At 40.1% G+C, this 22,937-nt stretch overlaps 1 protein-coding gene across 2 annotated transcripts in view; it reads left to right on the top strand.

Moving 5' to 3' along the window:
• Positions 1 to 22,937, top strand: part of CFAP91 (cilia and flagella associated protein 91) — a 149,581-nt gene that overhangs the window by 78,740 nt on the left and 47,904 nt on the right. For both annotated transcript variants that reach the window (XM_059064733.2, XM_067035355.1), the window contains exons 11-13: positions 18,930 to 19,046; positions 20,503 to 20,574; positions 21,759 to 21,905. In XM_059064733.2, coding sequence (XP_058920716.1) covers positions 18,930 to 19,046; positions 20,503 to 20,574; positions 21,759 to 21,905 — 336 coding nt within the window. The remainder of the gene's footprint in view (positions 1 to 18,929; positions 19,047 to 20,502; positions 20,575 to 21,758; positions 21,906 to 22,937) is intronic.

Genomic DNA, 22,937 nt, shown 5'->3' with positions numbered 1-22,937 from the left:
TGTCTTAGCAAATGTAAATAATGATCCTCTGAACATGGGGGTACATGTATCTTTTCAAATTAGTAGTTTTGTTTTCTTTGGATATATATCCACAAGTAGAATTTCTGGATCTCACATGGTAGTTTCATTTTTTCTTTCTTTCTTTTTTTTGAGGAACTTCCATACTGATTTCCAGAGTAGCAGCACCAAGTTACATTCCTACCAACAATATACAAGGGTTCCCCTTTCTCCACATACTCACCAACATTTATAATTTGTGGTCTTTTTGATGATAGCCACTCTGACAGGTTTGAGTGTGATAGCCACTCTCTCATTGTGGTTTTGATTTGCATTCTCTGATGATTATCAGTGTTAAACATCTTTTCAGTGTTAAACATCTTTTCATGTGCCCATTGGCCATATGTATGTATTCTTTGGAAAAGTGTCTATTCAAGTCTTCTGCCCTTCTTTTTTTTTTTTTTTCCCAAAACACGGGCTTCTCACTGTTGTGGCCTCTACCATTACGGAGCACAGGCTGCAGATGCGCAGGCTCAAAGGCCATGGCTCACGGGCCTAGCTGCTCTGGGGCATGTGGGATCTTCCCAGACCGGGGCACGAACCCCTGTCCCCTGCATTGGCAGGCAGACTCTCAACCACTGCGCCACCAGGGAAGCCCATGCCCATTTTTTAATCGGGTCATTTGTTTTTCTGATACCGAGTGGTATGAGCTATTTGTACATTGTGGATAACAACCCTTTATCACTCATATTATATGCATATATTTTATTCCATTCAGTAGGTTGTGTTTTCATTTTGTTGATGGTTTCCTTTGCTGTGCCAAAGCTCAAATTTAATTAGGTCCTATTTGTTCATTTTCACTTTTGTTTCTTTTGCCTTAGTAGATCCATAAAAAATATTGCTACAATTTATGTCCAAGAGTTTTCTGCCTATGTTCTTTACTAGGAGTTATATGGTCTCCATTCTTACAAGTAGGTCTTTAGTCCATTGAGTTTATTTTTGTATACAGTGTGAGGAAATTTTCAAATATTATTCTTTTACATGTAGCTGTCCAGTTTTCCCAGCACCACTTATTGAAGAGACTGTCTTATCTCCACTGTATATTCTTGCATCCTTTGACAAAGATTAATTGAAAATAAGTGCATGGGTTTATTTCTGAGCTCTTTATTCTGTTCATTTGATCTATGTGTCTGTTTTTATGGCAGTACCATGCTTCTTTGATTACTGTAGCTTTGTAGTATAGTCCAAAATCAGGGAGCATGTTACCTCAAGCTTTTTGCTTTTTTCTTAAGATTGCTTTAGTAATTCAGGGTCTTTTGTGGTACACATAAATTTTAGGGTTATTTATTTTGGTTCTGTTGAAAACGTCATGGATATTTTGATAGGGATTGCATTAAATGTGTAGATTGCTTTGGGTAGTATGGACTTTTTTTTTTAACATCTTTATTGGAGTATAACTGTTATACAATGGTGTGTTAGTTTCTGCTTTACAACAAAGTGAATCAGTTATACACATGTTCCCATATCTCTTCCCTCTTGCATCTCCCTCCCTCCCACCCTCCCTGTCCCGCCCCTCTAGTTCACAAAGCACCGAGCTGATCTCCCTGTGCCATGCTGCTGCTTCCCACGAGCTATCCACCCTACGTTTGGTAGTGTATATATGTCCATGCTACTCTCTCACTTCGTCCCAGCTTACCCTTCCCCCTCCCTATATTCTCAAGTCCATGCTCTAGTAGGTCTGTGTTTTACTCCCGTCCTACTCCTAGTCTCTTCATGACATTTTTTTTTTCCTTAGATTCCATATATATGTGTTAGCATATGGTATTTATTTTTCTCCTTCTGACTTACTTCACTCTGCATGACAGAGTGAAGTCATACAGAGTGAGTCTGTATGACAGACTCCAGGTTTATCCACCTCATTACAAATAACTCAGTTTCATTTCTTTTTATGGCTGAGTAATATTCCATTGTATATATGTGCCACATCTTCTTTATCCATTCGTCTGTTGATGGACACTTAGGTTGCTTCCATGTCCTGGCTATTGTAAATAGAGCTTCAATGAACATTTTGGTACATGACACTTTTTTAATTATGGTTTTCTCAGGGTATATGCCCAGGAGTGGGATTGCTCGGTCATATGGTAGTTTTATTTATAGTTTTTTAAGGAAACTCCATACTGTTCTCCATAGTGGCTGTATCAATTTACATTCCCACCAGCAGTGCAAGAGTGTTCCCTTTTCTTCACACCCTCTCCAGCATTGATTGTTTCTAGAGTTTTTGATGATGGCCATTCTGACCGATGTGAGATGATATCTCATTGTAGTTTTGACTTGCATTTCTCTAATGATTAATGATGTTGAGCATTCTTTCACGTGTTTGTTGGCAATCTGTATATATTCTTTGGAGAAATGTCTATTTAGTTCTTCTGCCCATTTTTGGATTGGTTTTTTTTTTGTTATTGAGCTGCATGAGTTGCTTATAAATTTTGGAGATTAATCCTTTGTCACTTGCTTCATTTGCAACTATTTTCTCCCATTCTGAGGGTTGTCTTTTGGTCCTGTTTATGGTTTCCTTTGCTGTGCAAAAGCTTTTAAGTTTCATTAGGTCCCATTTGTTTATTTTTGTTTTTATTTCCATTTCTCTAGGAGGTGGGTCAAAAAGGATCTTGCTGTGATTTATGTCATAGAGTGTTCTGCCTATGTTTTCCTGTAAGAGTTTGATAGTGTCTGGCCTTACATGTAGGTCTTTAACCCATTATGAGTTTATTTTTGTGTGTGGTGTTAGGGAGTGTTCTAATTTCATACTTGTACATGTAGCTGTCCAGTTTTCCCAGCACCACTTATTGAAGAGGCTGTCTTTTCTCCACTGTATATCCTTCCCTCCTTTATCAAAGATAAGGTGACCATATGTGTGTGGCTTTATCTCTGGGATTTCTATCCTGTTCCATTCATCTATATTTCTGTTTTTGTGCCAGTACCATACAGTCTTGATTACTGTAGCCTTGTAGTATAGTCTGAAGTCAGGGAGCCTGATTCCTCCAGCTCCATTTTTCGTTCTCAAGATTGCTTTGGCTATTCGGGGTCCTTTGTGTTTCCATACAAATTGTGAAATTTTTTGTTTAGTTCTATAAAAAAATGCCAGTGGTAGTTTCATAGGGATTGCATTGAATCTGTAGATTGCTTTGGGTAGTAGAGTCATTTTCACAATGTTGATTCTTCCAATCCAAGAACATGGTATATCTCTCCATCTATTTGTATCATCTTTAATTTCTTTCATCAGTGTCTTATAATTTTCTGCATACAGGTCTTTTGTCTCCTTATGTAGGTTATTCCTAGATATTTTTATTCTTTTTGTTACAGTGGTAAATGGGAGTGTTTTGTTAATTTCACTCTCAGATTTTTCATCATTAGTGTATAAGAATACCAGAGATTTCTGTGCATTAATTTTGTATCCTGCTACTTTACCAAATTCATTGATTAGCTCTAGTAGTTTTCTGGTAGCATCCTTAGGATTCTCTATGTATAGTATCATGGCATCTGCAAACAGTGACAGCTTTACTTCTTCTTTTCTGATTTGGATTCCTTTTATTTCTTTTTCTTCTCTGATTGCTGTGGCTAAAACTTCCAAAACTATGTTGAATAAGAGTGGTGAGAGTGGGCAACCTTGTCTTGTTCCTGATCTTAGTGGAAATGGTTTCAGTGTTTCACCCTTGAGGATGATGTTGGCTGTGGGTTTGTCTTATATGGCCTTTATTATGTTGAGAAAAGTTCCCTGTATGCCTACTTTCTGCAGGGTTTTTATCATAAATGGGTGCTGAATTTTGTCAAAAGCTTTCTCTGCATCTATTGAGATGATCATATGGTTTTTCTCCTTCAGTTTTGTTGATATGGTGTATCATGTTGATTGATTTGCGTATATTGAAGAATCCTTGCATTCCTGGGATAAACCCCACTTGATCATGGTGTATGATCCTTTTAATGTGCTGTTGGATTCTGTTTGCTAGTATTTTGTTGAGGATTTTTGCATCTATGTTCATCAGTGATATTGGCCTGTAGTTTTCTTTCTTTGTGACGTCTTTGTCTGGTTTTGGTATCAGGGTGATGGTGGCCTCATAGAATGAGTTTGGGAGTGTTCCTCCCTCTGCTATCTTTTGGAAGAGTTTGAGAAGGATAGGTGTTAGCTCTTCTCTAAATGTTTGATAGAATTCGCCTGTGAAGCCATCTGGTCCTGGGCTTTTGTTTGTTGGAAGATTTTTTTTTTTTTTTTGGTGGTATGCGGGCCTCTCACTGTTGTGGTCTCTCCCGTTGCAGAGCACAGGCTCCGGATGCGCAGGCCTAGCGGCCATGGCTCATGGGCTTAGTTGCTCCGTGGCATGTGGGATCTTCCTGGACCAGGGCACGAACCCGTGTCTACTGCATCCACAGGCGGATTCTCATCCACTGTGCCACCAGGGAAGCCCTGTTGGAAGATTTTTAATCACAGTTTCAATTTCGGTGCTTGTGATTGGTCTGTTCATGTTTTCTATTTCTTCCTGGTTTAGTCTCGGCAGGATGTGCATTTCTAAGAATTTGTCCATTTCTTCCAGGTTGTCCATTTTATTGGCATACAGTAGCTTGTAGTAATTTCTAATAATCTTTTGTGTTTCTGCAGTGTCAGTTGTTACTTCTCCTTTTTCATTTCTAATTCTATTGATTTGAGTCTTCTCCCTTCTTTTTTTGATGAGTCTGGCTAATGGTTTTTCAACTTTATTTATCTTCTCAAAGAACCAGCTTTTAGTTTTATTGATCTTTGCTGTCATGTCCTTCATTTCTTTTTCATTTATTTCTGATCTGATCTTTATGATTTCTTTCCTGCTAAATTTGGGGTTTTTTTGTTCTTCTTTCTCTAATTGCTTTAGGTGCAAAGTTAGGTTGTTTATTCGAGATGTTTCCTGTTTCTTAAGGTAGGATTGTATTGCTATAAACTACCCTCTTAGAACTGCTTTTGCTGCATCCCGTAGGATTTGGGTTGTCGTGTCTCCATTGTCATTTGTTTCTAAGTATTTTTTTATTTCCTCTTTGATTTCTTCAGTGATCACTTCGTTATTAAGCAGTGTATTCTTTAGCCTCCATGTGTTTGTATTTTTTACAGATCTTTTCGTGTAATTGATATCTAGTTTCATAGCGTTGTGTTCAGAAAAGATAGTTGATACGATTTCAGTTTTCTTAAATTTACCAAGGCTAGATTTGTGACCCAATATATGATCGATTCTGGAGAATGTTCCATGAGCACTTGAGAAAAATGTGTTTTCTGTTGGTTTTGGATGGAATTTCCTATAAATACCAATTAAGTCCATCTTGTGTAACGTATCATTTAAAGCTTGTGTTTCCTTATTTATTTTCATTTTGGATGATCTGTCCATTGGTGAAAGTGGGGTGCTAAAGTCCCCTACTATGATTGTGTTACTGTCGATTTCCCCTTTTATGGCTGTAAGTATTTGCTTTATGTATTGAGGTGCTCCTATGTTGGGTGCATAAATATTTACAATTGTTATATCTTCTTCATGGATCGATCCCTTGATCATTATGTAGTGTCCTTCTTTGTCTCTTATAATAGTTTTTATTTTAACATCTATTTTGTTTGATATGAGAATTGCTACTCCAGCTTTCTTCTGATTTCCATTTGCATGGAATATCTTTTTCCATCCCCTCACTTTCAGTCTGTATGTGTCCCTAGGTCTGAAATGGGTCTCTTGTAGGCAGCATATATATGGGTCTTGTTTTGTATCCATTCAGCCAATCTGTGTATTTTGATGGGAGCATTAAACCATTTACATTTAAGGTAATTATCGATATGTATGTTCCTATTACCATTTACTTAATTGTTTCGGGTTTGTTATTGTAGGTCTTTTCCTTCTCTTGTGTTTTTTGGCTAGAGAAGTTCCTCTAGCATTTGTTGTAAAGTTGGTTTGGTGGCGCCGAACTCTCTCAGCTTTTGCTTGTCTGTAAAGGTTTTAATTTCTCCATCAAATCTGAATGAGATCCTTGCTGGGTAGAGTAATTTTGGTTGTAGGTTTTTCTCCTTCATCACTTTAAATATGTCCTGCTACTCCCTTCTAACTTGCAGCGTTTCTGCTGAAAGATCACCTGTTAACCTTATGGGGATTCCCTTCTGTGTTATTTGTTGTTTTTCCCTTGCTGCTTTTAATATTTTTTTGTGTGTTTAATTTTTTTTTTTTTTTTTTTTTTTTTTTTTTTGTGGTATGCGGGCCTCTCACTGTTGTGGCCTCTCCCGTTGCGGAGCACAGGCTCCGGACACGCAGGCCTAGCGGCCATGGCTCACGGGCTCAGTTGCTCCGCGGCATGTGGGATCTTCCCGGACCAGGGCACGAACCCGTGTCTCCTGCATCGGCAGGCGGACTCTTAACCACTGCGCCACCAGGGAAGCCCTGTGTGTTTAATTTTTGATAGTGTGATTAATATGTGTCTTGGCGTGTTTCTCCTTGGATTTATCCTGTATGTGACTCTCTCTGCTTCCTGGACTTGATTGACCATTTCCTTTCCCATATTAGGGAAGTTTTCAACTACAATCTCTTCAAATATTTTTTCAGTTTCTTTCTTTTTCTCTTCTTTTCTGGGACCCTTATAATTCGAATGTTGGTGCGTTTAATGTTGTCCCAGAGGTCTCTGAGACTGTCCTCAGTTCTCTTCATTCTTTTTCCTTTCTTCTGCTCTGCAGTAGTTATTTCCACTATTTTATCTTCCAGGTCACTTATCCGTCCTTCTGCCTCAGTTATTCTGTTATTGATCCCATCTGGAGTATTTTTAATTTCATTTATTGTGTTGCTCATCATTGCTTGCTTATTCTTTATTTCTTCTAGGTCCTTGTTAAATGTTTCTTGCAATTTGTCTATTTTATATCCAAGATTTTGGATCATCTTTACTATCATTATTCTGAATTCTTTTTCAGGTAGATTGCCTATTTCCTCTTCATTTGTTAGGCCTGGTTGGTTTTTACCTTGCTCCTTCATCTGCTGTGTGTTTTTCTGTCTTCATTTTGCTTACTGTGTTTGGGGTCTCCTTTTTGCAGGCTTCAGGTTCGTAGTTCCCATTGTTTTTGGTGACTGTCCCCAGTGGCTAAGGTTGGTTCAGTGGGCTGAGTAGGTTTCCTGGCTGGGGGGACTAGTGCCTCTGTTCTGGTGGATAAGGCTGGATCTTGTCTTTCTGGTGGGCAGGTCCACATTTGGTGGTGTGTTTTGGGATGTCGGTATCCTTATTATGATTTTAGGCAGCCTCTCTGCTAATGGATGGGGCTGTAGTCCTGTCTTGCTATTTGTTGGGCATAGGGTGTCCAGCACTGTACGTTGCTGGTCCTTGAGTGCAGCTGGGTCTTGGTGTTGAGATGGAGATCTCTGGGAGATATTCACCATTTGATATTGTGTGGAGCTGGGAGGTCTCTTGTGGACCAGTGTCCTGAAGTTGGTTCTCCCACCTCAGACACAGCCCTGATGTCTGCCTGGAGCACTAAGAGCCTTTAATCGACACGGCTCAAAAAAAACGGAGAAAAAAACAGAAAGGAGAGGAAGGAAGGAAGGAAGGGAGGAAGGAAGGAAGAAAGAAAGGAAGAAGACAAAATAAAGTAGGATAAAATATAGTAATTAAAATAAAAAATAATTATTAAGAAAAATAATTTAATTTTTAAAAAAAGTGTTGGTCAGAACCCTAGGACAAAAGCTGAAAGCAAAGCTATACAGAAAAAATCTCACACAGCAGCACACACATACACACTCACAAAAAGAAAAAAAGGGGAAAATAATAATATATCTTGCTCCCAAAGTCCACCTCCTCAGCTTGGGCTGATTCGCTGTCTATTCAGGTTTTCCACAGATGCAGGGCAATTCAAGTTGATTGTGGAGCTTTAATCCGCTGCTTCTTAAGCTGCTGGGAGAGACCTGCCCCACTCCTCTTTGTTCGCACAGCTCCTGGGGTTCAGCTTTGGACTTGGCCCCGCCTCTGCCTGTAGGTCATCCGAGGGCGTCTGCTCTTCAGTCAGACAGGATGGGGTTAAAGGAGCAGCTGATTCCGCGGCTCTGGCAGAGGCCGGGGGGAGGGAGTGGCACGGATGCGGGGCGAACCTGCGGTGTCAGAGGCCAGCGTGATGCTGCACCAGCTTGAGGCGTGCTGCACGTTCTCCCAGGGAAGCTGTCCCTGGATCCCGGGACCCCGGCAGTGGTGGGCTGCACAGGGTCCCGGGAGGGGAGGTGTGGAGAGTGACCTGTGCTCGCACACAGGCCTCTTGGTGGCGGCAGCAGCAACTGTAGCGTCCCACACCCGTCTTTGGTGTGTGCACCCACAGCCGCAGTTCACGCCCGTTTCTGGACCTCCTTCACGCAGTGCACTTAATCCCCTCTCCTCACGTCCCAGGAAGCATAGAGGCAAGAAAAAGACTCCTGTCTCTTCGGCAGTTCCACACCCGTTTCTGTAGCTTCTTTAAGTGGCGCACTTAAACCCCTCTCCTCGCGCACCAGGAAGCAAAGAGGCAAGAAAAAGTCTCCTGTCTCTTCAGCAGCTCCACCCCCGTCTCTGGGGCTCCTTTAAGTGGCGCGCTTAAACCCCTCTCCTCGTGCACCAGGAAGCAAAGAGGGAAGAAAAGGTCTCTTGCCTCTTCGGCAGCTCCAGTCTTCTCCCAGACTCCCTCCCAGCTAGCCATGGTTCACTAACCCCTTCAGGCTCTTTTCACGCTGCGAACTCCAGACCTCTCCCTTCGATCAGACTGAAGCCAGAGGTTCAGCTCCCAGCCCCCGCCCACCCTGGCGGGTGAGCAGACAAGCCTCTCGGGCTGGTGAGTGCCGGTCGGCACCGATCCTCTGTGTGGGAATCTCTCCGCTTTGCTCTCCGCACCCTGTTGCTGCGCTCTCCCCCGCGGCTCTGAAGCTCCCTGCTCTGCCACCCGCAGTCTCCACCCGTGAAGGGGCTCCTAGTGTGTGGGAACCTTTCCTCCTTCACAGCTCCCTCCCACTGGTGCATGTCCCGTCCCTATACTTTTGTCTCTGTTTATTCTTTTTTCTTTTGCCCTATCCAGGTACGTGGGGTGTTTCTTGCCTTTTGGGAGGTCTGAGGTCTTCTGTCAGCGTTCAGTGGGTGTTCTATAGGAGCAGTTCCACGTGTAGATGTATTTCTGATGTATCTGTGAGGAGGAAGGTGATCTCCGTGTCTTACTCTTCCACCATCTTCTCTCTTCCCCCCACTATGGACATTTTAACAATATTAATTCTTCCAATTCAAGAACATGGGATATATTTCCATTTCCTTGTATCATTTTCAGATTCCTTCATCAATGTTTTATAGTTTCAGAGTAGAGGTCTTTGACCTCCTTGGTAAGTGTATTCCTTAGGTATTTTATTATTTTTGATGTGACTTTACATGGGATTGTTTCCTTGCTTTCTCTTTTTAAAAAAAATTTTATTTATTTATTTATTTTTGGCTGTGTTGGGTCTTCGTTTCTGTGCGAGGGCTTTCTCTAGTTGTGGTGAGCGGGGGCTACTCTTCATCATGGTGCGCAGGCCTTTCACTCTCGCAGCCTCTCGTTGCAGAGCATAAGCTCCAGACGCGCAGGCTCAGTAGTTGTGGCTCATGGGCCTAGTTGCTCCACGGCATGTGGGACCTTCCCAGACCAGGGCTCGAACCCATATCCCCTGCATTGGCAGGGAGATTCTAAACCACTGCGCCACCAAGGAAGCCCTCCTTGCTTTCTCTTTATGATATAGTTCATTATTAGTATATAGAAAAGCACATATCCTGTAACTTTACTGAATTAATTTATTGGTTCTAATAGTTTCTTTTGTGGAAATTTTAGGGTTTTCTATATATAGTATGTCATTTGCAAATAGTGACAGCTCTACTTCTTCCCTTCCAATTTGGATGTGTTTTTTTGTTTTTTGTTGTCTGATTACTGTGATGAGGACTTCGAACACTATGTTAAATAGAAGTGGCAAGAGTGGGCATTCTTGTCTTATTCCTGATTTTGGAGGAAAAACTTTCAGCTTTTCACCATTGAGTATGATGTTAGCTGTGGGTCTGTGATAAATGGGTTTTATTATGTTGAGATATGTTTCCTCTATATCCACTTGGATGAGAATTTTTATCATGAGTGGATGTTGAATTTTGTAAAATGCTTTTTCTGCCTATGTTGAGATGATTATATGATTTTTGCCTTTCCTTTTGTGAATGTGGTGTATCATATTGATGCGAACCATCTTCGCATCCCTCAAATAAATCCCACTTGATCATGGTGTATGAACCTTTTTTTATGTTGTTGGATTGGGTTTGTTGATATTTTGTTGAGGATTTTTGTATATATATTCATGGAAGATATTGGCCTGTTATTTTCTTTTTTGCAGTGTCTTTGTCTACTTTTGGTATCAGGGTAATGGTGGCCTCATAGAATGATTTGGGGAGTGCTCCATCCTCTTCCATTTTTTGGAAAAGTTAAGACTAGGTTGGTAGAATTCCCTCGTGAAGCTGTCTTGTTTTGGATTTCCGTTTGCTGAGAGGGTTATTTTGTTTGTTTTTGTTGTGTTTTGTTTAGGGTTTTTTTGTTTTGTTTTTTACAGATTCAAGTCACTAATAGTGATCTGTCTGTTCAGATTGTCTATTTCTTCCTGATTCAGTCTTAGAAGGTTATATGTTTCTAGTAATTTGTCCATTTCTTCTAGATTGTCCAATTTGTTGTCATATAACTATTCATAATGTTTCCTTATTTTTTGCATCTCTGTGATATCGGTTGTTATTTCTCCTCTTTCATTTCTCATTTTGTTGATTTGGGTCCTTTCTCTTTTCCTCTTGAGGAGCCTGGCTAAAGTTTTGTCAACTGTGTTTATCTTTTCAAAAACCAGCCCTTGGTTTCATTGATTTTTTAAATTTATTTGGTTTCTGTTTTATTTATGTCTTCTCTGATCTTTATTATTTCATTTTTTCTACTGACTTTGGGCTTTGTTTGGTCTTCTTTTTCTAATTACTTTCAATGCAGTGTTAGGTTGTTTGAGATTTTTTGTTTGTTTCTTGAGGTAGGCGTGTATCACTATAAACTTTCCTCTTAGGACTGCTTTTGCTGCATTCCACCAATTTTGGAAAGTTGTGTTTCCATTTTCAGTTGTCTTGAGGTATTTCCTCTTTGATATCTTTACTGACCTATTGAGTTTTTTAGTAACATGTTGTTTAGTCTCCACGTTTGTGCTTTTCCCTTTTTTTTCTGTAACTGATTTTTAGTTTCATACAATTGTGGTAGAAAAAAAATGCTTGACACAATTTCTATTTTCTTAAATTTGTTGAGACTTGTGGCCTAGCATGTGATCCATCCTGGATAATGTTCCATGTGCACTTGAAAACAAAGTATATTCTGCTGTTTTGGGATAGAATGTCCTGTAGCTACCCATTAAGCCCAAATGGTTTATTGTATCATTTAAGACCAGTGTTGCCTAATTGATATTCTGCCTGGATTATCTGTCCATTGATATAAGTCAGATTTAAAGTCCCCTACTATTATTGTATTATTATCAACTTCTCCCTTTATGTCTGTTAATATTTGATTTATATATTTAGGTGTTCCTGTAATGGGTGCGTATACATTAACGAGTGTAATATCCTCTTCTTTATTGATCCCTTTATTATTACATAAAGCTCTTCTTTATCTTTTGTTATAGACTTTTTTAAAGTCTATTTTATCTGATATGAGTAGTGCTACCCTCTTTTTTTTTTTAAGGGGTAATATTTTAATACCATCCTGTGTGTGTGTGTGTGTGTGTGTGTGTGTGTGTGTGTGTGTGTGTGTGTACATGTTTATCTGAATATTTTCAATCAGCTTGACTGAGGTATAATTTATATATAAGAAAATATGTTTTCTTATATGTAAATTATATGTACACATATTTGCATATAGAGTTGGATGAGTTCAAAAATACATATCCTTAAGTCAGCTCCACACAATCCAGATACAAGACATTTCCTTTTACCTTAGGACCCTCTCCCTGGTTTGAGAAAAGGAGCAATATAGTATAAACTCTTCAAATAGAGTTTTGTAAGTTTTATCAAGGCTGCTGGTTGAGGAAGGAATATTAGGCTCAAGAGCTTGGGCATTGGCATATGAGAGCCAAAGTTTCAATTAGCCAAACAAAACACTTTACCCCTGCTTTCTTGTCTTGTCTTTCTTATCCAGTCACCCACCCCATGTCTTCTGATTGGACTATTTAGTCCATTGATATTTAAAGTAATTATTGATAGGTTTGTATTTATTATTTTCATTTGTTTTCTGGTTGTTTTTGTAGTTTTTCTCTGTTCATTTTTTCTTTTTGCTTCTTCTCTTTTAGTTTGATGATTTTCTTTAGTAGTATGCTTATGTTCCTTTCCTCTGCATTTATGTGTAACTACTGTAGGTTTTTGATTTGTGGTTACCACAGGATTCATATATGTTGATCTATAACTAAACCTACTTCTTTTAAACTTGTAGTAATTTAAATTCAAACACATTGTAAAAGATCTACCTTTTTTGATCCCTTCCCCCACATTTTGTGTTTTGATGTCCTATTTTATGTCTTCTTGTTTATACCTTCACTACACATGTAGTTATATTTGCTTTTACAGTTTTTGTCTTTTACCTTTGTACTCGTTTATTTAAGTGGTTGATCCTCAGCCTTTACTATATATTTTCCTTTCCTAGTGGGATTTTTCCTTTACTATAGTTTCTTACTCCTTGTCATAGGCTTTTTTTTAAACTCAGAGAAGACCCTTTAACATTTCTTTTAGTGTAGATTTAGTACTGATGAACTCTTATTTAGTTTTTGCTTGTCTGAGTTATTTGTCTCTCCTTCAATTCTAAATGATAATCTTGCTAGGTTAGAGATTTTTCCCTTTGAACACTTTGGATATATCATGGCCCTCCCTCTGGCCTGCAAAGTTTCTGCAGAAAAATCAGCTGATAGCTTTATGGTGGTTCCCTTGTATATGACTCTTTGTTTTTCTCTTGCTGCTTTTAGAATTCTTGCCTTATCTTTAACTTTTTCTATTTTAATTATGATATGTCTTGGTGTAGGTCTGTTTGGGTTCACCTTGTTTGGGACACTGTGCTTCCTGTATAGTAGCTGGATATGTTTCTTTCTTCAAGTTCAGAAAGTTTCAGCCATAATTTCATCAAATACATTTTGACCCCCTTCTCTCTCTTTTCTCCTTCTGGGACCCTTATAATGTAAATGTTGATATCCTTCATGTTGTTCCATAGATCCATTAAACTGTTCTCATTTTTTGTTTTTCTTTTCTTGTTCTGATTGGGTGATTTCCATTATTCTATCTTCCAGATCACTTATGTGTTCTTCTTTATCACGAATCTCCTATTCATTCTTTCTAATGTGTTTTCATTTCAACTGTTGTCTTCTTCAGTGTTCTGACCTGTCCTTTTTTATATTTTCTAGTTCTTTTTAAAATTCTCTCTGTATTCATCTATCCTTTTTTTCCTAATTCAGAAATCATACTTATTACTAATGCTTTGAATTCTTTATCTGGTAAATTGTTTATTTCTGTTTAATTGGTTGTTTTTTCAGAGGTTTTGTCTTGCTCTTTCAATTGAGACAAATTCCTCTGTCTTCTTTTTTTTTTTTTTTTTTTTTTTTTTTGCGGTATGCAGGCCTCTCACTGCTGTGGCCTCTCCCGTTGCGGAGCACAGGCTCCGGACGCGCAGGCCCAGCAGCCATGGCTCACGGGCTTAGTTGCTCCGCGGCATGTGGGATCTTCCCGGACCAGGGCACGAACCCGTGTCCCCTGCATCGGCAGGCGGATTCTCAACCACTGCGCCACCAGGGAAGCCCCCTCTGTCTTCTTATTTTGCTTTTCTTTGTTTCTATGAAATTACATGAAACAGTTACCTATAGTGGTCTTGAAGGGGTGTCCTTATGGGGGAGTATCCCTATACTCTCTGTCTGTACCCAGTGGCTTTGGTGGGAGAGCTGAATTTGACATGAACACAAGTCACGTTTTCTCAGGGCATGTTGGCAACTCTCACCTTGGCAGAAGGTGGGGCTGGAGATGGAGGTGCTAGGGCCAAAGCCTGTTGTAACGCAGGGCTTCCCCTCTGCTCAGTGACCATCACCACCCTATCGAGGGTGGGTTCCTATACCATGTTGATGTAGCAGAAGCCCTGAGGGTCAGGTCTGGGCTGGCTCCATTCCTTCCAAGTGTGCACTCTCCCCATTCCCAGCACTGGCACCCTTACCCCAGATATGAGAGCAATGCTGGAGCAAGAGGGGCTGGTATAGAGTACCTGGCATGGATTGGAGCACAAGCCTTGGCACACACACCGTGGTTGTCTGGCTGGGGCCAGAGATCTGGACTGTCCTGATGCCCTGCCTGTGTAAGCACTAGCAATGGCTGTCGCCACCCTACTCAGATGCTGCTTTATATCTGAACCACTTCTGTGTCTCACAGCCAAGCTTTTAAGCAGGGCTGGAGCATTCTCTTGGCTCAGGCTGGTGCACACGCCGAGGCATTCATGGGAAACCAGCCAGCCACCCATGCAATTTTCAGTCCACCCTCTTTGCCCTGCTCTGTGAGCAATCAAGCACGCACATGCTCCTTACAAGCAGAGTACAGGCTCCCACAGTCCTCCTGTTACTCCCACTGTCCCTCTAACCAGACAAGGGGATTTGTTGTCCCTGTGTCAGACCCCAGGACTGTGGTGCCCAATATGTGACTCAAACTGCTCACTCCCTAGGGAGGATCTCTGCCTGTGTTTAACCCCCTCCTCTTCTGAATCCCCTGGGAGGTTATGACTTAATCATTTCTCTTCTCTACCCAGTGTCATGTGGATCTTTCTTACAGCCTTGGTTGTACAAGAGTCTTTCTGTGAGTCTCCAGTTAGTTTTTAGTGAGAATTGTTCTACATGTAGATGTATTTTTTATGTACTTATTGGGGGAGGTGAGTTCTGTGTCCTACTCCACCATCTTGATCTTCTCCAGACAAAACAGACTTTAAAACAAAGACTCCAATGAATCTGCTGTCGTCAGCAGTGCCCTCCACATTGCTAACTACCACACAGCAGTCAATTCTCTTCTCTCTGCAGTACTTGACTGGTTATTCTCTCCTTGAAACAGTTTCTTCAGTTGAAATCTGTAACACAGCTCTCTTGTTTGATCTTACTTCACTGAACTCAATACAAGTCTTGGACACAATGTTCTACTCAATGAATACTTAGGCGATGATGATCATGATGACATGAAAACATCTTGTATAGTTATTCGATTTTTACACAAAGACACACACATATATAACAGATAAGTAGATTATTAACTGTATGGCATGATGATTATTTACCATTCATTAGGTAGAAGTGGATCACCACAACGGTCTTCATCTTTGTGGTGGTCTCCACATTGAGTAGACTGAAGAGAAGGAGGAAGATGAGGGGTTGGTCTTGCTGTCTCAGGGGTGGCAGAGGTGGAAGAGGTAGAGGAGGTGGAAGGGGAGGCAGGAGAGGCAGGCAATCTTTACAGAAATACATTTGTAATTTCTGTCTGACTATTTTTGCTTTTTCATTTCTCTAAAAAATGTTTCTATATGGTACCAATCCTTCTTCCATCATTTGCTTTAGTTTCAGTGCCCATATCATAGAAGGGTCCGTGTCATAAAAGGAAGTCAAAAGCAGCCTTGAATAGTTGAAATTGTTCTCCCAGATCCTCTAATGTCACTTGTTTTCTGGCACTGCTTCTTCGACATCCTCATCCTCATTGTGTGTCACTGGTTAGGGAGCATGCACCTCCATCAAGTAGTCTTCTGTTCATCCCTCTGGTGTGCTGTCTTTTAGCTCTTGAATTTCTCCAAGATCCATGTCTTGAAACCCTTCACCCCCCACCACCACCTTTTCTATCATATCCAGAATCTACTTCATGATTTCTTTGATTGACATTGTCATAAATCCTGTGAAGTCATGCATAACATCTGGACACAGTTTTCTCCAGCAAGAATTTATTGTTTGGGGCTTAATGGCTCTCACAGTTTTTTTTCTGTAACAATGATGGCATCTTCAATGGTGTAATCCTTCTGGACTTTTGTGGTGTTCTCTCTTCCACAGCATTGACAATCCTTTCCACAGAGTACCATGTGTAATGAGCCATAAAAGTCCTTATCACCCCCTGATCTAGAGGCTAAATTACAGCCATTGTGTTTGGAGGCAAGTAGATCACTTTGATGCCTTTGGTGTTGAACTCACGGGGTTCTGGGTGACCAGGGATGTTGTCCAATAGCAAAAGAACTTTAAAAGGCAGTCCCTTAACGGCAAGGTACTTCCTGACTTCAGGGACAACTCATTAATGGAACCAATCCAGAAAAAGGGCCTCTTTTACATCCAGGCCTTCTTTTACAACCAAAAGATTGGAAGCTGGTAATTATCGTTTCCCTTCAAGGCTGGAGGGTTAGCAGCTTTGTAGATAAAGGCAGTCCTGATAAGAACCCGACTGCATTTGCACAGAACAGTGGAGTAAGCCTGTCCCTTCCTGCCTTGAATCCTGGTGCTCGCTTCTCTTCCTTACTAATAATGTCTTTTGTGGCACTGTTTTCCAGAATAGAGTACTTTTATCTGCATTAAAAACCTGTTCAGGCAGATATCCTTTCTCCTCAATGATTTTCTTAGTGGTGTCTGGGAACGTATCTTCTGCCTCTTGGTCAGCAGAAGCTGCTTCTCCTGTTATCTTGCGTTAAGCCAAACCTCCTTCTAAAACTATCAAGCCATTCTTTGCTGGCATTAAATTCTCCAACTTTAGATCCTTCACCTTCCTTTTACTTTAAGTTCTCCTATAATGACTTCACTTCTTCTTGAATCATATTACAGTCTATAGTATGCCTTTCATCCTGCACCCACGTGAAAGCTGCATTTTCAACATGTGATAAAAAGGTATTTTGCAAAGATTGCAAGGTTTTCACATCTGCTGGTGTAGCTAGTGATGGCTTCATGAATTTCTTTTTCTTTTTTCACAATGGTCCTTACGCTGGATTCATTTATCTTGAAATGGTGGGCAACTGCATCTGCAGACCTCAATTTATGGTGCATATCAAGCAATTCAACTTTTTCTTGTAATGTCACGACTTTTCTCTGCTTCTTGGGAGCGCTCCCACCATCACTAGTGGCACTTCGTATGGCTCCCATGGTGTTACTCAGCGTTTATGGTATTGCACTAAACACAATGAAGAATATACAAGAACTGCTAGAGATCACTTGTTACCATGACATGCAACTTACTGGAGAGATGAACTGTTCACTCATAGATGATTAGTGTCACCCTGCAGTTTAAGTGGATACTAGCAACACTTGAGCTCACAGCAGAAGCAATAAGAGGTAGTCATGAAATTATTACAGTAGTATAGTATTTACTACAGTTACTTTTTTTTTTTTTTTTTTTTTTTGTGGTATGCAGGCCTCTCACTGTTGTGGCCTCTCCTGTTGCGGAGCACAGGCTCCGGACGTGCAGGCTCAACGGCCATGGCTCACGGGTCCAGCCGCTCCGTGGCATGTGGGATCCTCCCGGACCGGGGCACGAACCCGTGTCCCCTGCATCGGCAGGCGGATTCTCAACCACTGCGCCACCAGGGAAGCCCTACAGTTACTTTTATGCAGTTATGATTTAACACTGCATCTTTACGTTTGTTTACATTTCTTTTGGCTTTGAATGGCACCATGTTTGGTCTGTAAGTGTTTATGTGCATAAGTTTTGATAAATTTTAATTTTTTATAGATTTTGTGTATTTTATGGTAGTAAGACTAATATCTACATATATTTTATGCATTCATGACATACCTAACTTTTTCAGTATTTCTGGGCTATGTGGTTTGTCTGCAAGTTTTTAAAAATTGTCAAAAATCTCCCCAAATTTTTCTAATATATTTATTGAAAAAAATCTATGTATAAGTGGATCCATGCAGTTCAAACCTATGTTGTTCAAGGACAAACTGTACTTTTAAACTGCTGCTGCTTCCTGTTGATTCATTAGTTTGGGTTATCGTAGAGCTATTATATATATTTGCCATCCAATTTATTTTCAGGAAACTCAGATGCTCGGTTACAACCACAATAATTGGATGTGGTTCCAAATTTTACTCATAATTTTCATATTTTTATTAATTTCAAGTCTTGGCTTAGTGCTTTATCACTTATTTAAGTGTTTTATCACTTATTTGTGTTTTTACGGAAAAAATAATATAAAAATTATGTGATGAAAAAGTAATGAAAGTGTGATTTTAAAATCACAGAGATCAGAATTTTTGATACTTTTAAGTTTAAAAGTATCCCCCTCTGGTCTTAAAATGGAACTGATGAACAAAATCTTATGTATAATTTCGGCAGGATTTTTGATGATCAAAAGAAAATAAAATGCATGTTTAAACAGAAACACATACACTCTTCCACAAGGAACCATGTTCAAAAATCTTGATGTGTAGGCCTTCAAGCCCAAAGTAAAGCTCTCTTCACTTTGAGATAATTGCCATTTAATGCCCCTTAGTTCCCCCATAACAACAAAACATACTAAATATTTCAGTCATTTACTACACAGGACAATTTTCTATTGCCCAGGCAGTCATTTAAAACAGCAAATTAGCTCATATGGAAGAATAGAAGTTGGGGGTTTTGCTTGCATATACACATGACAGAACCTTCCAAAAACTCAAAAAAAAATGTTTGAAGTCTCCAAAACTTTTGATTAAAATGGATACACCTAGAATATGTTTCATGTTTGTTCCCTGGTTAACTTATGCATGGGAATATCATAGGTGCATCCTGGTTTGGACTTTCTCAAACCGTTCTAGCATGGCCATAGAGAAAATTATTTCTGATTGATATTGAGATCTGTGGCCTAGATTTGGTAGTGGGAAAAAATACAAAGGTAAGAAATGACACTCACTGGTGTGTTATTTCAGGCACTGTTGGAAAAGAAGAATAAGGGCCTCGAAGCAAAGAAACCAATGCGTTTTCTTCAAAGAAAACCAATACCTCAACCTCGACTTCCAACTCCAACTTTGGAGATGAGTTCCAATGTAAGTTTGAAGCTTCTTTTATTTGAAAAGTTAAATTCAGTATTGCTGTTTATTCTCCAGATAGTTTGGGTTAAAAACAAATCTAACACAACAGTGTTCATTTCCCAAGATCTGACTTACATTGCCTTTATCCTTATGTTTCAAATGCACACACAAAAACAAGCAAAATGAAATGAAATCTGAACTCAATCCTTTTCAAGAATAAAAATACAAAGAAGAAAATCTTCCCAAGAAAAATAGGCATCAGAAGGTAATTCTGATGTACATCAAATAAAAAAAAAAGAAGATCGAATGATGATCAGTTACTGTAACTGTCTTCCCACATGAGGAAGTGGCTGATGACAGCTGGAATTAGAGAGGAATGCAATACCAGAGGTGTCATCAAGACTGGCTCAGAGAGTTCACCCTGACCAAGGCTGTACCTCACCTTCGCAGGGCCCAGACTCAGTTTGGTCAACATTCCATAGTTGGTTAGGATTTAAAGGACTGACTCACACTAAACCTACAAGAAATTGCTGGAGATGCCACAATGCAAATTTGTTACTTTACGGAGAGAAATATAACTGCCTGGTATATCAGGATATTGCTCTCGGGAGGTCAGCTTGTTATCTCCCAATACAGGGCAGTTCTCACAAGAAACCAAATTGTACAGAAGGCTGTTGTGCTTTGTCAGAGGGAGGGGAGTTGATGGGAGATCTCACTAACACCTCCAACAGCTCTGATGTATCTGGAGGGACTGGAATGCTCCCGCTGACTGGACACGATGTGCTTCTGAGCAGTATCCCCTTTTCTAGACTTTGTGCCGATCACTGCCTGTGGTTGACACGTTGTCATTCACAAGTGTTTATGCCATTGATTCCACTGTTGATTACTTTTGCATTCAGAGGGGCTTTAAGTAAATTTGCAGACTCTGATCTTTCTGCTTTTGACATACACTTATTTAAGGTGATTTTTATAGATAGCTGATCTTATCCATTATATTCTTATTTTACCAGTTTAGCTAAATTCTTGTGAAAAGCACCTCATTTTCGACTCTGATATAGACCAGCTGTATTCTTTGTCTATGCATGATCAAACATGAAAATACTATTGCAAAAGGGCTGTTATTAGCAATACTTCTTCAAGAAAGATTTTGCTGGAAAGGAATATAGAAAAAATGAAAATGGCTTAATTTGTAAGGATACCATGACAGTGGGTGAATTTTTTGCTTCTGATGTAATTTATTAATGATATCTTACTTATCATGAAAAAATAATAATGAATTTTAACAATACAGTAAGTAACATTTAAAGTCCTATATGTTCAAAGAGGGATGATGTTGTATTCTCTTTAAATCCTTCTGGCATCTAGCTTTTTGCTAAATATAAATCTTTTGCTTGATATAAATCTTCAAAAAAGTACTTGATGCTGACTGCTGCTGTTCTCAAACTGCTTGGTTCTCCCTTTGTTCTTTTAGGAAGAAGAAGATATAGAAATGGCTGTGATCTACCTTCAAAAGTTACTCCGGGGCAGAGTCATTCAGAACATGGTGTGTAGGGTGCAACTACTGGCCCTGTTCTTCTCCTTTGAGAATAGATTTACAGAACACATATGTGCTTGGTTCCTTGGGGTGAATTGCCTCTTGCACCCTGCTGTCCTATGGAACTATGGCTCTTGAGTTGCCATAGTTTGCCTGAGTGGCACAGTAACAAGGCAAGAAAGGACTGCCTGCTGTTTGCTGTAGTGTAACCAAGGCAGCGTGAAGCTAATGTCTTCCTTGGAATTGCTAAATCCAGCAATTTTCATACCTGAATTTTGACCCTAAACATCACAAGTAGATTCTCTAATTTTCCACAAAGTTGTAATACAATTATCTGCGTTTGTGTATAGCTATCAATACCTGAATAATGAATGAAATAGCTAAGTAATAACTACAGTTTTGAACTCTTACCATATGCTCACATTACTTATTCTTTGCTCTAATATATCAGCTCTTTTTCTTTTTTTGTATCAATTACCCACTTTACAGGCGAGTAATATGAGTCTGAGAGGGATTATGTTAACTGCCAGCAGATTCAACTCTGTTCTTCCTGACTAAAAGCTTTAGCCAGATTATTTGTGCCACTACAGCAAGCTCACACTTCAGTTTAAAAATGGACTGAAATAAAGCCTCAGCTGAAACATTTTTTTCTCCCCAGACAGCTGTAACTCTTAAGAGACTCAGTTATGGTGAGTAAGTTCAGGGAGGCTGGATGAGCATCCTGTGTTCAGCATTATTCTCTATTCTCCTGCCAGTATTTCCCCAGGAGAAACACAGCAGTTAAGTTCAGACAGCAGATCATGTATTCCAGATGAGGGGCAAATCTCTCGGAAAAGAAAATATGACCATGAAAAATACCACCCCCAGGCTTCTTAGGGAAGGAGCAGAGGAAATGAAGAGAAGGCTCTAGTTTCTTAACATGACCCTATAGTTGTCACCTTGTCTTTGAGAGGCATTTTAAGAAACTGAGCCAATAACTAACCTATAGCTAAGCTCCTTCTCTGCCTGAGCAGCTGAAGGTGCAGAAAAGAGGGCTGACCTCTAACTCTGTAGCGCACACCTGCTCTGTGGCCCCGAAAGGCAGAACAGAACCCTCTGTTCACAAGCGCCTCACAAGTCACTGTCTGCGAGGCCTCATGCCTGGCACAACGGATGCTGATTTGCAAGTCTCTCTCTGATCTGACTTGACACAGATGTTTGAAGGGAAAGAGAAGCGACTGGAGTTGATCCAGGAGCTGCGCACCAGCCACGCACTGCAAGAAGAGGACAGGCTGGTGAAGAAAGCCGAGAAGCAGGTGACCCTGGCCTTGCAGCGACAGAGGAACTTGCACGAGCACAAGGTTCTTTCCTTTCCTCTCCTTTTTTTGTCCCATTTTCACCCTTGATTTTTATTATTATACAAGCAACATTATAGTAACAATAAATGATGTGATGAAAAAGAAACACCCCCCACAAGCCCAGCATTTTTCATCAGTTGTGCTGTAGTCCAGAATTTGAATGGGCTGTGCCCTCCCTGAATTGAGTCTGCTCTTTTTTTTTTTTTCTTCTTTTTGCAGTACACGGGCCTCTCACTGTCGTGGCCTCTCCCGTTTCAGAGCACAGGCTCCAGACGCGCAGGCTCAGCGGCCATGGCTCACTGGCCCAGCCACTCTGCAGCATGTGGGATCTTCCCGGACCGGGGCACGAACCCATGTCCCCTGCATCGGCAGGCGGACTCTCAACCACTGCACCACCAGGGAAGCCCGCTCTTAGTTTTTTATTTGCAGAAAAAAACCCCACAATTTTGAAAGGTTTTCTCTTCCAACCTTTCTTAAATATTTGGTGACTCTATTATATTTCAGTGGGAGCTTAGAAGAATGAATAATTAAAGCAATAAGAAAGAGAGAAATGAGATTTTTAAAACTATCCGCACTCATTTATGAGTTTTGGAGCTGTACATAGCTCATGCTCCTTAAACTGCATATTAAATATGTTAATATGATATTCTGTGACTTTCACCGGGTCATCTGAGCTCTGTGTGACTGACAATAGCTGCTAATTGCAGCTCTAACCCAACAACTGTAAATGTGTTTCCTTTCTTCTGGCATTTGTCTGTATACACATAGTATTTAATGTTGTTGACTACAGTGTAGATACACTTTTACTATTTGTCCCACTTATCTGTAAATCAAAATAAAAAGAACCAATTTGCACAGAGTTTAGTGTTATAAGAAAGTAAACTTGGGACTTCCCTGGCGGTGCAGTGGTTAAGACTCCACACTTCCAATGCAGGGGGGCGTGGGTTCGATCCCTGGTTGGGGAACTAAGATCCCACATGCTGCGCAGTACAGCCAAACAAAAAGAAAGTAAACTTACAGCAAAGCTAACATGAC

The sequence above is a fragment of the Kogia breviceps genome, chromosome 5, assembly GCF_026419965.1.
Source record: "Kogia breviceps isolate mKogBre1 chromosome 5, mKogBre1 haplotype 1, whole genome shotgun sequence".
NCBI classification, from domain to species: Eukaryota; Metazoa; Chordata; class Mammalia; order Artiodactyla; family Physeteridae; genus Kogia; species Kogia breviceps.
The sequence above is the reverse complement of the archived record's forward strand: the minus strand, read 5'-3'. Positions and strand labels throughout refer to the sequence as shown.